The 15760-nt window shown below is 45.2% G+C and overlaps 1 protein-coding gene across 1 annotated transcript; it reads right to left on the bottom strand.

The window, feature by feature from the left end:
- Positions 1 to 1728: 1728 nt before the first annotated feature.
- On the bottom strand, positions 1729 to 14013 carry selenol (selenoprotein L). Its single transcript, XM_007900663.2, has 9 exons — positions 13894 to 14013; positions 11454 to 11532; positions 10693 to 10746; positions 9819 to 9864; positions 8243 to 8367; positions 7062 to 7176; positions 5739 to 5861; positions 3990 to 4127; positions 1729 to 2744 (listed from the first exon to the last, which is right to left on the bottom strand). The coding sequence occupies exons 1-6, from the start codon at positions 13994 to 13996 to the stop codon at positions 7104 to 7106; spliced, it is 480 nt and encodes a 159-aa protein (XP_007898854.2). The 5' UTR covers positions 13997 to 14013; the 3' UTR covers positions 1729 to 2744; positions 3990 to 4127; positions 5739 to 5861; positions 7062 to 7103.
- Positions 14014 to 15760: the final 1747 nt, after the last annotated feature.

Here is a 15760-nt window from a genome sequence, read left to right as displayed (position 1 = left end):
ATTGACTGTATATTTTGTGAGAGAAAATTAAAAGGGATTTTAATAATAATCCTTGCTTTTGATATAGCGCTTGTCAAGCCTTCTAGACTTCAGGACTCCTGAATGGATGGAGGTCAGCAACAAGGGGCTGTGGGAAGGGCAGGTGGTACAGTGGTTCCCCTCTCCAGGACAAGAGTGCTAGAGCATCGTCAGAATGTGCAAGGTTCAGTTGACCATCCCACAAGACAGGAAATGGGTCCTGATGTGGGACTGCGATGGAACTCTCAGTGACGTGTGGATCCAGCAACACGGGATTGGCAAGCATCTCTGGGCGCTCGTATCTTCCCACCTCGGGCACTCTGGCAATGCTATTATCCTCATTCATTCACTTTAACGCAGGCCGGCACTTTGGAGTAGCCCAGAGAAGGGCGAGGTGCAATTGGGAGCTATCTGACCCTAGAAAAATGCAGCTCACAGGATACACTGCACAATTAGTCAGCCCAGACTTTCCAGGCTCCGTTGATTCCTGAAACACCCCAAGCTCCACAACGCCAGGTCCTATTAAAGCCAACAACAAAACATTCAGTAAAATGTATTTGTTTAGCGACTTTAGAAATCTTCACAGATCAGAGATTATATCATTGCTGTTCTTGTTATTTATACTGAGATGCAAAGAAGGTTCTGTGTGTTTTACTGGAATGGCAGGTTAGCCAGGGTAACGCCCCTCCACGAGGACATCATTCGTAAATTCTCAACATACTTCGCATTATCTGGGTTTATCTTCAATTGAGGCTGATAAGTCATGTGATAATATTGCAGGGGTACTGGTAGTCAAACCACAGGCTGGACTGTAGGCAGTCTGACCTGTCCAATGCCTTGAACTGATCAAATGGATTTTGCATATCCTGTCGCCGCTTCAACCCTTGCTTAGAAAATATGCAACACCCTCAGACCAAGGACTCTGCCCCATTCATTAGGTGGCAGCAGCAATGAGAGTTTGGCAACACAGTGCTTAGGATGCAAAATGATGTGCTGCTCAATCGTGTAAATAATTTTGGATATGTTGCAGGATATAGCTTAGATGTGTTAAGCTACACCATGTTAACAGCATGTACTGACATCCAAGGAAACGAGAAAGAATGAATCAATGCTGAAACAGAACGAGCCAACTGTTGTTTATGCCATATTCTACTTGCAAAGCATCCTAAGGACATCTAGTGGTAGTTAACTGCATCAATGTTTTCATCTGCTACAACTCTTAACTGAATCTTACACTCCCGACATAGCAGTCAATCTGCACAGGGATAATTTCTAATTTCATAACAGTAATAGATGTTTACTTGTGACTTATACTAACTGTAATTTGAGGCAGGTGCCTATGATAATAAATAATAATCCTTACTTTAACATAGAGCTTTTCTGGGTTTTAGAGTTAATTTCATGTATCATTTGGTAGGACCATGAGTTCGGTGTGATCTAAATGTTTTGACACAGGTCTATGTTTGCAAGGCTGCAGTTGATGAAAGTGCTAAGATGACTCCAGATATGGTTCTGAATATTTCTCTTGGTGATTCAAACCAGGTACAGCAAGATCTCACTGGTGATTACAGATCAGTCCCAAAATATTGTGCAGAGCTGCACGTCTAAGAAACTCGCAGAGTTTTACAACAAAAGCCTTTGAGATAATCCTTTTCACAAGGACGGGAGAAAACAGCACAATATATTAAATAACAGCCACACATCAAAAAGTTTACATTACTGTGAAGAATCTTATAAAATGATTTATTTTTATTAACTAATCAATACAGCTTCCCATAGACTATATGAGAGCACAAAATTTAAGGTAACAAAGTCAGATTATCAGAAGAATGATTAACATGACTCCCCCTCTCCCCTACGTTATGATTTGTTTGATTCTGAATATATTTTAATGAAAAAAATCTTGGGATTTGAAATAATGCACAGGAAAGAGAACATTTGCTAACCATTCAGTGCTAGCGCCGTGTTATACTTATTAAAGGATTTTTTTTCAAAGTGACGTGCCTCCCTGGTTTACCAAACATCCAGCAGTTCCATTCAGACAACCTGAGTTAAAGCCCTGCATTCATCAATGTAAACCAGGTAGGCAGGTAGCTCTGGATACCAGCGAGCTGTCATTGGACCTTTCAAATATTTCACCAAAGATCCTTACAAAAGATCTTCAGTGCTATTCTTACAAAAGATCTTCACTTCTGTTCCTACTATCCGAATTCTGCAAAATCTCTCCCCACCCCCTCCATGTGCAGTATTCGCTGATGCCACACAAATACTGTATGTGGGGGAAGGGGGGGGGAGATTTTGTGGAATTTCTTAACTCATTTTCAAATTAAGAAATCCAGAAGATGGTTCTAGAAACCTGTGGGAGTGCCAATCCATCACAATTACTCGAATTACTTACTTGAGGCGTGGGACTGCCTCAAGTCACAGTGATGTGGGTGAGATATTTTGTTTACTGGAAAAGGTTTCTTAATAATTAAGAAATCAGTTAAGAAATACTGCAAAACTGACGTCAATGGTGCGTTAACTAATTAAACTGGTCTCTTCAATTCATACCGGTTTTATTAAGAGCAACTTGAGGGTCAGGGCATGAATAGTCGCATTACCATAACACAGTTTTAGAGCAGAGCGCTGAGTATTTCTGATAAGCTGGGTCTGTCAGTAGAACTTTGGCTGGGATGGAAGAAGATCACCTTTCCATTTTGGTCTAAACCAAAATCGCCACCAAGCTGTAGAAAAGAGAAATAATAAATGAAGACAACAACAACAATTACATTTGTATCGCACCTTTCATGTCAGGAGGATGCCCCAAGGAGCTGGACAGTTAGGGATTTGGACCTGAGTGTTGGGATCAGGAGGGTGGACGGCAGAACTCTATAGATAACTCTATCCTCTGGGGGATCTGGAGCCAGTGGAGCTGGGCAAGGATAGGGGTGATAGGGTCACAGAGTCTAGCCAGATAATTCCCTGGTGCACTTTTTATAAAGCAATAGAAGATCTGACGCCGGAAAGGATCCCGGGAATTTCAGACTCTTTCTATTATGGGTTATGCCAGCAAACTTGTAGAGAAAAAGTGGGATTCTAGAAAAGCTCACTTATTGAAAGTATATTCTGTATTTGTGGGTGAGCTTTCAGCTATTCTACCCCGCTCTCTGGAACTCCATCTTGGGAGTCCTTCCACCTCACAGTTCCCTCCCACCTTTGGTCAACTTCCCCCCTAGCCTTTTCAGCTTCCCCCATCATCCCCAGCTCAGGTTCCTAGGCAGCTCTGAAGAGCTTTATAGTAATAATTTTTACATTTGATATAGTGTCTTATCGCGTCGTTAAAGTGAATCGACTATGTATTTTTGTGGGCAAAACAGGGCAGCCAATGGTGGACAGCAGTGTCCCACATAGTTGTGCCTTTTACATCAGGAGGATGCCTCAAAGCGCTTCACGGATGTATTATAAATTGGAGTGACAGTGTTTTGAACTGCAAGACGTCCTCTGGAAGTGAAAGGCAGTGTATAATGTAAAATTGTTGTGGTTATTATTCAACTAAGACAGAAGCGGTTGTTTCTTTTTGCTGTTGCTATCAACACTGTTACACATCTTACAGAATACGAAAAGGTGAAATTCGTGTCTGTCGATTCTGAGATAGGACGTTTTTAATCAAACAGGCTAGAGTTAAAGGTTAGAGAATCTTACATCTTTATTGATAAACTCTCACTGGATATCATGGACGAATACAGCCAACGTCTATTTAGTTATTCACATCAATATGTTTAAACATTAAAAAGGAATTCCCGATGAAGTGCATAATGCTAAAAAAAATCTTTAGTTCAAAGAACCAAAAATTTCTGATCATATGAATGCAGAATACAAAGTACTATTTGAGAAATTACAATTTAGATCAACACTTGAGAGATTTTTCTGCAACCAATAGGTCTGTGTACAACACTTCTGCACACATGTTTAAAAGACTGTTTGCTCACCTGGTGAGGATCATCTATTATGTTTTCAAATTGTTTTGGCAGTGGACGGCTGGCAACCTTTTGCTCAGCGTAGTAGTTAAGCACGTTAACATTCCAGACCTTTTCAACAGATATTCCCAGACCAAATGCATGGTACAACTGGAAAATAAAATTGATGGCAGTATTATGAGGCCTGGGAGATAAAATATCAATATACTGAACCTTCCTTTCACCTCTTAAGAGTTTGAATCCAATGGGATGAAAGTCTCTCACGTATTTGAGTTGAATTACACTACAATACAAATTACAATGCAAACTTAGATTCATTTCAAATTGGGAGGATGTCCCAAGGCATTGCATAGTCTAAGGCTTGCACACAAACTTGGGGTGTCGGGAAGGGGAGAAAGATGACCGAAAGTGCGGTCAAAGAGGCAAGTCTTGAGGTGGACCTTACTGCTCTCAGAATTATTCTCAGACAACTGATTTTCCACCTTTGGGTACGGATTTTCTTGAATAGAAAAGAAGTCTCTTATCAGTTTGAGGAGTAGCAGGGTAGCTGGATAAGAGTTGCCAATGAGTTTCCTTTGAAGTTACCAGATGAGCAAGTTTTGAATAGATTTCCTTTAATTTACATGTGTAAATGCAACCAGTGACCCAGGTCAGAGAATTCCCTACAAAATTCCCTGACAAAAAACAAAGAGCACAATTGATTGGTGACAAGAATAACTAAAGTTGCTTAACTATGACAAGTCTAAAACCAGATAAATAGCAATGCTTACCAATATTTAGTCAACTGGGAGCGGAGTTGTCAAATGATGTGTGTGTGTGTGTGTGTGTGTGTGTGAGAGAGGAGAGGAGGAAGGATAAGCTGAATAGAGCAGAAACCACATTTGAAACGAGGTGTAACCAAATACCTTTAAAAAACATCCATTTTAACAAACCATCTTTTATTTCTTAGATCGACAGTTAAAAAGGGAAAATCTTGAATGTTGCTACTGAAATAAACAACCATTTGCATATTGAGTGACTATTTGCATATTTTCCATTTCCAGAGCAACACATTTCAAAGCGTTACAAGGATGTTCCAGTGCCCTGGGCTAGTTACCAGACCTTTCCACTACACTACTGCAACACCGTATTCACAGCCACTATATTGATCCTAGTCTCTCTGGTCCTTTTCTTCCTTTTCTGCTCCTCAACCCCAACAAGCCTTTTAGCCTAAACCTGGTGCCACCCACTTTTTCTGGACTCGTGCCATATATGGGCTCTTGGTAGGATGCACCCTGCTTACCTAATTCTGGAGAGTATTAGGCGTAGATTGACATCAGTGTGTGTTGGGGGTACTGCTGGAAATTAACCAACTAAAACTGCATAGATTGTCATTAATTGCAGAAGAGATTTGGAGAGAAGTCTGGTAAACAAGCTCAGGACACTGAAACATCTTTGCAACACGTTGTGACGTGTTGCTGTGCACATGGAAAATATATAAATGGTCACTTAACAGGCAACCAGTGGCTTACTTGAGTAGCATGGTTTAAGACAAAACTCGTGCACAGGTCAAACTACTGTGAAATGGAACTGGCTCCTTCTAGCCTCACCCTGCTTAAACGGTCTCAAATGGCAGTTTGGAATTTTCTTGGCATAAAAATGTTAATTTTAAAAGGCTTGTCACTCTATTACTTTTACAAACAACGCTATTAACATATCTGCACAACAGCCTGATTCTGAACATCCATATAAACTCTCGTTTCGTAAAAAAAAATCAATCACCTTGCGGCTAGGATCCAGCAACATATTGTATTGACACCCAGTCTCTTGAAGCCATCGTAGAGCCCCTTCCTGACAACCAAACGAGATCACTATAACCTTTATTGGCACAGCATCCAGGAGACTCTGCACAAAAGACAAGCAGTGATCAGCTCAGTCTTCAAACCACAGTTATATTGCTCTGCGTCTTAAGAGTATTTTCATCAGCAAAGGGAAGTTCAGGGTGGTCACCTTATCAAATATTATTCAAGTGGTAAGGGTTAGGGTCCATCGTGTCTGCATTGGCTCTTTTAAAGAACAATCCTTTCAGTCCCATTTCCCAGCATATTTTAATATGGAGTTCAGGAAGCACTTACAGTTCAGCACAAACAAAATGAACATCAGTGCAAGGTAGTGTTGAATATCTGCACTTGTATCAGGGAATGTCTATTCTGACTGCATTGCAGTAGGGAGAGTCTCACTGAAGCAGGACTCTGTATGTTGGGGACTGGCTGGTCTGAGAGTTACTGACTGTCCACTAGCCAGCTTATAGGGTTTCCCATGAAACAGAAAACAATCCCAGATGCATCCTATGTGGCACTCGTCCTGCCCAGCTGCAAACTGTAGGTACTATTTGCCTTCCACAGCAATGGCTCCAAGTTTCTGCTGCTAACATTGCACTCACCTTGCTATTCATGTTTAGCTTCACTGGTCTTCACATGCTGAGGAGTTCAGCCTCCTCATGAAGTGACAGCAAGCCAGGGAGTGGTTATCTAGTGTTCGCTTACATTCATTTGTTAGTAGCAACGGATCAGATAGTATCTACTCTACATTGGTCTAAACAAGTTCCACATATAGAGCTGCAGTTGCAAGTGCCACAACCTGTCCCACCACCAACAACAAATTGCATTTACATAACACCTTTCACATCAGGAGGACATCTCAAGACCCTGAACAGAGAAGGGTTTGACCCGAGCTGGGGTTTAGAGTCCAGAGGGGTGGAGGGCAAGTGGAGGTCAAAGGCACAGTCAAAGAGGAAGGTCTTGAAGGAGGCAAGGGAGGGGGTGAAGATGAGTTTCAGTGGGTGGTGGCAAAGAGTCTGAAAGGCACTACTTCATTCCTCAGGTCATAAAAATATCCAGCTTAAATCTGACTCCGAACAGAATGCCTGTGTTTCCCCCCCTCGGACTTTGGGGATTTGAAAGTTGGTCAAGTCTCAAAATCGTCAAACACAAATCTGAAGACGCAAATAACCCAACAAACCCAGTTCGCAAATATCGCACATTAGACTGCAGTGGGAATATGCGCAAAAGTCCAAAGCTTAGTTCTTTCTGGCAGAGGTTTTACCTGGTTCGCTTGAAGTTGTGCCAAGTGATCTCGTCATGGTAGTCAGGAAAAATGTCTCAACAATACAAGCAACAGCTTCATATTGTGCTGCTGGTACTCCTCAAGTACAACCTCCCTGAAAGGAAAAACACAAGAAAGGAAATGTGAAACAATGCATTTTTTAGTTTGACTAAAGCCTATTTTAAGCAGGAAATGATCTTGTTCTAGACAAAACTTTACATTTTCATCATGGAATCCTGTAGCTTAGGGGTTAGAGCACTCACCTCACAAGCGAGTGGACCCGGGTTCGATTCCCAGACAAGTTTCCTTACTCTGCACACCTCTGTTTATCTAGCTGTAAGTAGGAACCCGGTTGTTAGTCGATTGGTTTTCTGGGGGTAATAATCCCTCCCAAAAATAATAATTTGGTCACTCGATCCACAACTGTGAAGCACTTTGAACCATCTAGAAGACATGTTAAGATGCTAGATCAACTGCAAGGATTATTATTACTTTATCGTCTTGTCCCCTTCCTTTGGATATAGGGACACCTAGAGGCAGAAAGAACTATGAGGAAAAGGATTTGGAGTTTGACGGTAACCAGGTGGTATATGCCAAATGCAGTTTGTTATGGAATATTTGTAAAGTGAAAGTCATACAATGTTCTGATCAAAAGAAATCCAGGAATTATTATACACTAATTGATGTAAAGGTGCGGATTACATGAAAAGAGGGATTAGAGTACAAATCAAGAGTTTATACTGTTGACGTATAAGCCGTTTATGGAATTTTATTATCATTTCTCTTGAGAGGATAAGGAAGTGAGAAACTAAAATGCTTCTGGAAATTTAAAGTTATGAGGATGGGTTAAGAAAGTTGAGCTGATTTGGTTTAGTATGGAAAAGAACTGGATAAAGGTTTCATGAAGAATGCTGAGAAAGATAATAAAGGCAAGCCACTCAATATGGTAAGGGTTTTAAATGCCAGAAAACATAAATTAAAAATAATAATCGTTGCATTTGAGATAGCGGCTTATCACGTCGTTGAGATGTTTCAAAGCGCTTCACAGAATAATGACCCTAACAATCCTTGCATTCAGTATTCTGAATGATCTCAGATTCAAATGATCACTGTTGGGGCAGTGTTTGAGTTCTTTCGGCCAATCTTTTTCAAAGCATTCCCAGAGTTAATGCATCACTTACTTGCCACTTCTAGCGTCTGTGAATGGCATACTCGCAGGAACTTGTGCACCAAGTCCTAATTGGATACCAACGCAGTCTGTCTTCAAACTGACATCCACATTCCTCAGGAAAGTATTCCAATCAAGCTAGAGACACAGATGTCCACTGTTACAAAAACACCTTAATCATTTTAGTCTCAGCAGACCTGTGGAAACTCCAACTGGTTAATCAAACATAAGGGTTTCTTTACTGTTGTAATACCTGTTCTCTCATTTTTCTTTCTTAAATCCTATCACTTAGCATTCTGCTTCTTTCTTCCAGCTCCCACTTAAATAATAATAATAATTGAGACGTCAGGAAGCTGTCTCAAAGAGCTTCACAGGATTTACTGTAAAATTGAGCGATTGTGTATTTGTAGGCAAACACAATAGCCTATTTGTGCACAGCAATGTCCCACATGGAGTGAGTGACCTATTTGATTTGAGGGATTTGTTCAGGTTATTGGGAGAAATTCCCTTCTCTTTTCAAATTGGGGATCTTTAACATCCACCTGAACAAGCAGACGGAACCTCGGTTTAAAGTCTCATTCGAAGGATTGGACCCCCAACAACAATAATAATAATTCTTGCATTTGATATAGCGCCTTTTCACGTCTTCTCGACATCTCAAAGCGCTTCACAGAATATACCATAAAGTGACAACAAAAACAGAAGTCACGGGAACACTCAGCAGGTCAGGCAGCATCTATGGAGAAAGGAAAGTGAGTCAACGTTTTAGGTCCACGACCCTTCGTCAGAACTGGGTCCAGTTATGACAAAGGATCGTGGACCCGAAACGTTGACTCACTTTCCTTTCTCCATAGATGCTGCCTGACCTGCTGAGTGTTCCCAGTGACTTCTGTTTTTATTTTCAGATTTCCAGCATCTGCAGCATTTTGTGTTTTGTTTTATACTGTAAAGTGAATTGATTATATTTTGTGGGCGAAATGCAGCAGCCAATTGAGCGCAGCAGTGTCCCACAAACAGTCGTGGATTAAGTAACCAAATTATTGTTTTTTTTGAAGGAATTATTACCTCCGGAAAAGCGATCTGCCAACCAACTAACAACCGGGTTCCCACTTACTGCCAGGTAAACAGGGGAGTGTGGAGTAAGGCAACTTGCCTATCGTTTCCTTCTTTTTTGGGTGCAAAATGAAAATCATTGGCTAGAAATTGTCTTTCCAGGCTGGATTTGCAACAAGTAAAATGGAAAGCCAATCCCAGCTCATTGATTATATCTAGAGCAGGGGCTCCACTAACAATTAACACCACCCACCCTCTGGTAGCCTCGCCCCTTCCCCTCCTCAAATACCTGTGGTTTTAGTGGTTTGAAAGGCCACTGCAGTGCCTCCAAGTGACAATGCATTTTGACGAGAGAACTTGACCTGCAAGTGGTGAGTGTTATGGCCCTGACTTGTCCAGGTCACTTCAAGGTCTAACGTGTGAATTGAAAGTGAACTAATTCAAGCGTTACAACAGACATATTTAATCTCCTTGAGACATCACCTTGGCAGCTGCCCTATAACAAAGATACAGTTTCATAACCACAATGGTATTACCTCAAACTGCAGCAAGTCTTCAACATGGTCCCGAACAGCGGCAGAACTGCAATTGACCAAAATATACTTAGAAATAGTTACAATAATTGATGGATTATTATGCCATGACACTCATCACTTGCAGGTCAAGTTCCCTAAAATGTATTGTCACTTCGAAGCACTGCAGTTGCCTTTCAAACCACTAGATTGCATGTTTCCTGAGGGTGGGGGAGCAGGAGGGGGTAGGTAAGCAGGGTCTCCTTGAAGTTGAACTGGCTCCAAGTTGACGTGCTCCGCAATGGAATGTTGAAATCAAGTCACCCCTTAGTGGTGGCTCAGTCATCCACTTCTCCAGCCGGGGGGTTCATACCAATCCAGGGCACAGCTGATAATAGCACAATCACCTTGGTTCATTGGCAAGACTTGGAAGGGCAGACCCGTCACTGTGGGCAGGGATTGTTCCCACTCAGCTCCTGTTAACCCTGCAAGCCAGAACACTAAAGAGTGGAGTGGTCCTCGCTGGACAAACAGCAGGAAGCTTGCCAGACATTACTTTCAATGGTAAGCTAAGCAGGTAAACTCCAGGAGTACCTCAAACGATACTCTGAGGTCCCCAAACATGGTTCTTGCCAACCGGCCCCTAATACTCTCCAGTATTAGGTATGCACGGTGCATCCCTCTGGGGAGAGAGTGTGTATTCCATTCCAGACATTGGCATTTCAACAACAACAAGTTCCACGTGTAAGTGTCATCCATGGAACTCAAGTCTGGTTTGGATACTCTTAAGCATGGTGGTGGGTTTCCACTTATGTCAGACACCCTCAGTTGCCCTCCCCCCCGACTCCAAAAAAAATAGTTTAGTATTTACTGATCAAGCACAATTGTTAATACTTACTGATATAAAGTCTTCCACAGGTTTTCAGCATCACTTCTCTTCGCTACTGACAAGCTTTAATAAGAAAAATATTTCAAATACTTGGAGGCACAAGATCCAGTAACATACACTAAGGTCAGGGAGGGCTGAATTAATGATGCCATGCCATCCCACACTCCAAGCTCCACTCTGCTATAATATGCACCTTTCTTTTAATATACTGTAGTCCATGCATGACAATAGCGGTGGACAACTCAAGCAAGGACAGAGATCTTACAAATTTGAGTTTGGAGAACGCTGGGAGCACAGAACAGAGCAACCAGCAAGCAACGATCCTCCCCATAGCTTAGGACGTGCTGCACCAACAACATTTCAAGTGATGCTTAACCTGACATCTGAACTTCTACCAAGAAGTTGTCTGGGAGAGAGATTCACAGGCAGAGATAGTGTGAAGCTTCACCGCTGCTAATCACGTTCTACTCCCAACCCAATCTTCTTCTCTGCTTAGCTAACACTGGTCTGCTTCATGTCCCTGACCTCTCTGCTCCACCTATCTTAATAAACATGCTTTCGCTCATCTTTTCCCCTCAACTCCGCCTTGCAACAGCTCAGACATCCAGTCAATCGTATTGTATTATTTTTAGTGGCCACATGACCAATGATAAACTGATTTCCCAAGGTACAGAAATACATACTCTTTTTCTGAAATATGTTAATTTTAACCACAACATAAAACTGGTATACAGCAGATTTGAGCAAAGAAACAATGAAATGTACTGTACTTTTTCAGAAACGTTTCATATATTTGTATCATTCCAGCCAGATGCCAGATCTTCTGGGAAACATATTCTTGGGCTGTACCTAAATAAAAAAACAGGAAAACACGGATTAATTCGATTTTTGTTTGGTCAGAAGGTATCTGACATATGTGGCATGCTTAAGAATATCCAAACCAAGCTGAGATTTCCATGCATCCCACAACTCCCGGTCAACCCCAACCAACCCCCGGTCAACCCCAACCCACGTTTTAAGAACGTGAAAATGTCTGGTATGCAAAAGGTTGAAAAGCAATTCCTCTAACACAATAGTTCATGCTGCCAGCTGTGCCATCTGGTGGAGGGAGGAAGGCACTTTCACTCAGGGATACAGGAAGGGGAGAGGAGGATGAGCAATCTGGGAGCATGATCATGCATCTCCTAGTACCAGTGTCTTTGACAGTCTGGAACTCCATCCAGCAGCCTCTCCTCTCCGCCCTCTCCCTCCACACCTTTAAAGCCGCCAAGATCTTTAATTTCAGCCATCCTTTCAGGCACCTTTCCCAACCTTCCCCACCCCAACTCGGCCTCTGTAGGGTTCTATATAACGTATATTTGGTGTTGATCTAGGCAACTTAGAATTTATGCTCTAAAGTTGTTGAAGGAAGACACAATAATAACCCTTGCATTTCATATAGCACCTTATCGCATCTTCGAAAAGTTTCAAAGCGCTTCACGGAATATACTGTAAAGTGAATTGACTATATTTTGTGGGTAAAACAATAATACTTTTTTCCCCAAGCAAAGGTAAGAAGAAAAACTGAATGGTGGAAAACGGAAATTAAAAAAGGAAATGCTGAAAAAAACAGCAGGTCAGTCAGTTTCTGAAAGAGAAAGCTAATTACATTTTAGGTGTGCTGCTCAACCGAACAATATTTTTTCTCAAGCTACTATCAGGATAAAGTCCGACAGCTTGTAGATATTTCTCTCTATCAGAATGTAAATACAATGCACTAATCATACACAAGGTTAAACCAAAACTTTAATCAGAAGTCAAACCTGAATTGTTAACATATTTATCTCTTTCCAAGATGATTTCCACCTTAGCAGTTACCCCTCAGCCCCTTTGCTTGTTGTCCAGACCCACCAATGTACAGCACTCCGAGACATTTTCAATACAAAAATTGTATAATACTGGACTTACATTTACATAAAGTCTTAACCCAAGAGCAGCATCTCCAACAATATAGCACTCCCACCTCCCCAACCACTACATCCGAATGTCATCTTAGATTATATGAGTTCCAAGTCCTAATGTGGGTCTTGAACCCAACAACCTTCAACACATTGAGTGCCACTACCTGAGCCAGCCTCCTGCTGTCCCGCGTGAAGGCTTCTATATAAAGGCAAGTTGTTGCTGTTATTGATTCATAAGTGTGGACCTCTTAAGTTTACTTTTACATTTTATAGGCAATTTGTTTTCTTTCAGGTGACTCAAATGTGATTTGATGCTACTTTGGATTGAAGCGCAATGTTATTTAAAAAGCATATATTGTAACTGGGAAACTGGTTACTCAGCATGTTAAAAACAGCATCATAATAGCTCCAGCATATTAGCGAAAACACTCCCAAGTAAATTCAGCAACACGCAGAGTATTCTGAACAAAGTACAATTGAAAGGAACTTCAACAACCATTCTGGGCAGGTTCAGATACCTCTGCTTTTGTACTGCGTAAAACCTACCCTGCAAATGCAGGTTATTCGCCCACAAATATACAGTCAATTCACTTTACAGTGTGTTCTGTGAAGCGCTTTGGGACGTCCTCCTGACGTGAAAAGCGCTATATCAAATGCAAGGATTATTATTATTATTATTATAAAGCAGATATAATGTACCCGAACATTTTCAAAATGTGTTTTTCCAGCATTTCATCTGGCAGTGTGCGCTGACATTCCCGCATCCTTGTTTACAACCGTGTCACAATGTTCCTTTAGCCTCAGCAATCTCACAGAACGTAGAACTCACTCGGGAAAAAAAAGGATTCGCTGCATTTAAACAAAATTTGATGATGATAATAATAATAATACTAATAATCCTTGCATTTGACATAGCGCTTTTCACGTCGGGAGGACGTCCCAAAGCGCTTCACAGGACACACTGTAAAGTGAATTGACTCTATATTTGTGGGTGAATTGACTGTATATTTGATGGGGGGGGGTGATGGGGGGGGGAAGGGGACAAATAGTAAGTCCTTGAGCTATGAACCAGGTCTGAGAGGTGATGAGCTGAGCCAGACTGCTCCATGACAAACCAGCCAAGGGAGGGGCAAGAGCTGCTCCTTTAAGAGGGGCAGAGAGCTACCGGGGCCTGTTATCTCCTCATCGGACGCGGACTGCAATGGCTTCCAGTCCCGGGCTGCACAGCTGCCTTCCCGACCTTCGCCCGCTTGACTCGCGCGGTGCCTACCCGCGCCGGCCTCCTGCACTGCGGTGCGGAGCAGCTGCCCGCCCGCCTGCAGCAGCTCCAGGAGGGCCCTCACCACAACCCGCTCCCCCGGCGGCTGGGCCATCGCCGCCCTCTGCCCCGCCCCCCGCCCCGCCCCGCCCCGCCCGGGACCAACCCAACCAATCACCGCGACCCCCGGCCCGTCACTCACCGTCGTCACACCCGCACGGGCCAATCAGGAAGGAGGCGATCGGTGTCTCCCCCCCCCCTCCCCCCCCCGGGGTCAGGGGGACTGCAGCCCTCGTGACTCTGCTCCTGATCCTCCTGTCCCCGTCCCTCCCTCTCTCCCCCTGTCCCTCCCTCTCTCCCTCCCTCCCCCTGTCCCTCCCTCTCTCCCCCTGTCCCAGGCTCCCTGTCCCTCCCTCTCTCCCTCCCTCCCCCTGTCCCTCCCTCTCTCCCCCTGTCCAGGCTCCCTGTCCCTCCCTCTCTCCCTCCCTCCCCCTGTCCTCCCTCTCTCCCCCTGTCCCAGGCTCTCTGTCCCTCCCCCCCCCTGTCCAGGCTCCCTGTCCCTCCCTCTCTCCCCCTGTCCCAGGCTCACTGTCCCTCCCTCTCTCCCTCTCTCCCCCTGTCCCAGGCTCCCTGTCCCTCCCTCTCTCCCCCTGTCCCAGGCTCCCTGTCCCTCCCTCTCTCCCCCTGTCCCAGGCTCCCTGTCCCTCCCTCTCTCCCCCTGTCCCAGGCTCTCTGTCCCTCCCTCTCTCCCCCTGTCCCAGGCTCTCTGTCCCTCCCTCCCCCTGTCCCAGGCTCCCTGTCCCTCCCTCTCTCCCCCTGTCCCAGGCTCTCTGTCCCTCCCTCTCTCCCCCTGTCCCTCCCTCTCTCCCCCTGTCCCTCCCTCTCTCCCCCTGTCCCAGGCTCTCTGTCCCTCCCTCTCTCCCCCTGTCCCAGGCTCTCTGTCCCTCCCTCTCTCCCCCTGTCCCTCCCTCTCTCCCCCTGTCCCTCCCTCTCTCCCCCTGTCCCAGGCTCTCTGTCCCTCCCTCTCTCCCCCTGTCCCAGGCTCCCTGTCCCTCCCTCTCTCCCCTGTCCCAGGCTCCCTGTCCCTCCCTCTCTCCCCCTGTCCCAGGCTCCCTGTCCCTCCCTCTCTCCCCCTGTCCCAGGCTCCTGTCCCTCCCTCTCTCCCCCTGTCCCAGGCTCTCTGTCCCTCCCTCTCTCCCCCTGTCCCAGGCTCTCTGTCCTCCCTCCCCCTGTCCCAGGCTCCCTGTCCCTCCCTCTCTCCCCCTGTCCCAGGCTCTCTGTCCTCCTCTCTCCCCTGTCCCTCCCTCTCTCCCCTGTCCCTCCCTCTCTCCCCCTGTCCCAGGCTCTCTGTCCCTCCCTCTCTCCCCCTGTCCCAGGCTCTCTGTCCCTCCCCCCCTGTCCCAGGCTCTCTGTCCCTCCCTCTCTCCCCCTGTCCCAGGCTCCTGTCCCTCCCTCTCTCCCCCTGTCCCAGGCTCCCTGTCCCTCCCTCTCTCCCCCTGTCCCTCCCTCTCTCCCCCTGTCCCAGGCTCCCTGTCCCTCCCTCTCTCCCCCTGTCCCTCCCTCTCTCCCCCTGTCCCAGGCTCCCTGTCTCTCCCCCTGACCCAGGCTCTCTGTCCCTCCCTCTCTCCCCCTGTCCCAGGCTCCCTGTCCCTCCCTCTCTCCCCCTGTCCCTCCCTCTCTCCCCCTGTCCCTCCCTCTCTCCCCCTGTCCCAGGCTCCCTGTCCCTCCCTCTCTCCCCCTGTCCCAGGCTCTCTGTCCCTCCCTCCCCCTGTCCCAGGCTCTCTGTCCCTCCCTCTCTCCCCCTGTCCCTCCCTCTCTCCCCGTCCCTCCCTCTCTCCCCCTGTCCCTCCCTCTCTCCCGTCCCTCCCTCTCTCCCCCT

The sequence above is a fragment of the Callorhinchus milii genome, unplaced genomic scaffold (genome assembly GCF_018977255.1).
Source record: "Callorhinchus milii isolate IMCB2004 unplaced genomic scaffold, IMCB_Cmil_1.0 Scaffold3, whole genome shotgun sequence".
In the NCBI taxonomy this organism is placed as follows: Eukaryota; Metazoa; Chordata; class Chondrichthyes; order Chimaeriformes; family Callorhinchidae; genus Callorhinchus; species Callorhinchus milii.
This window is presented reverse-complemented; position numbering and strand designations above follow the sequence as displayed.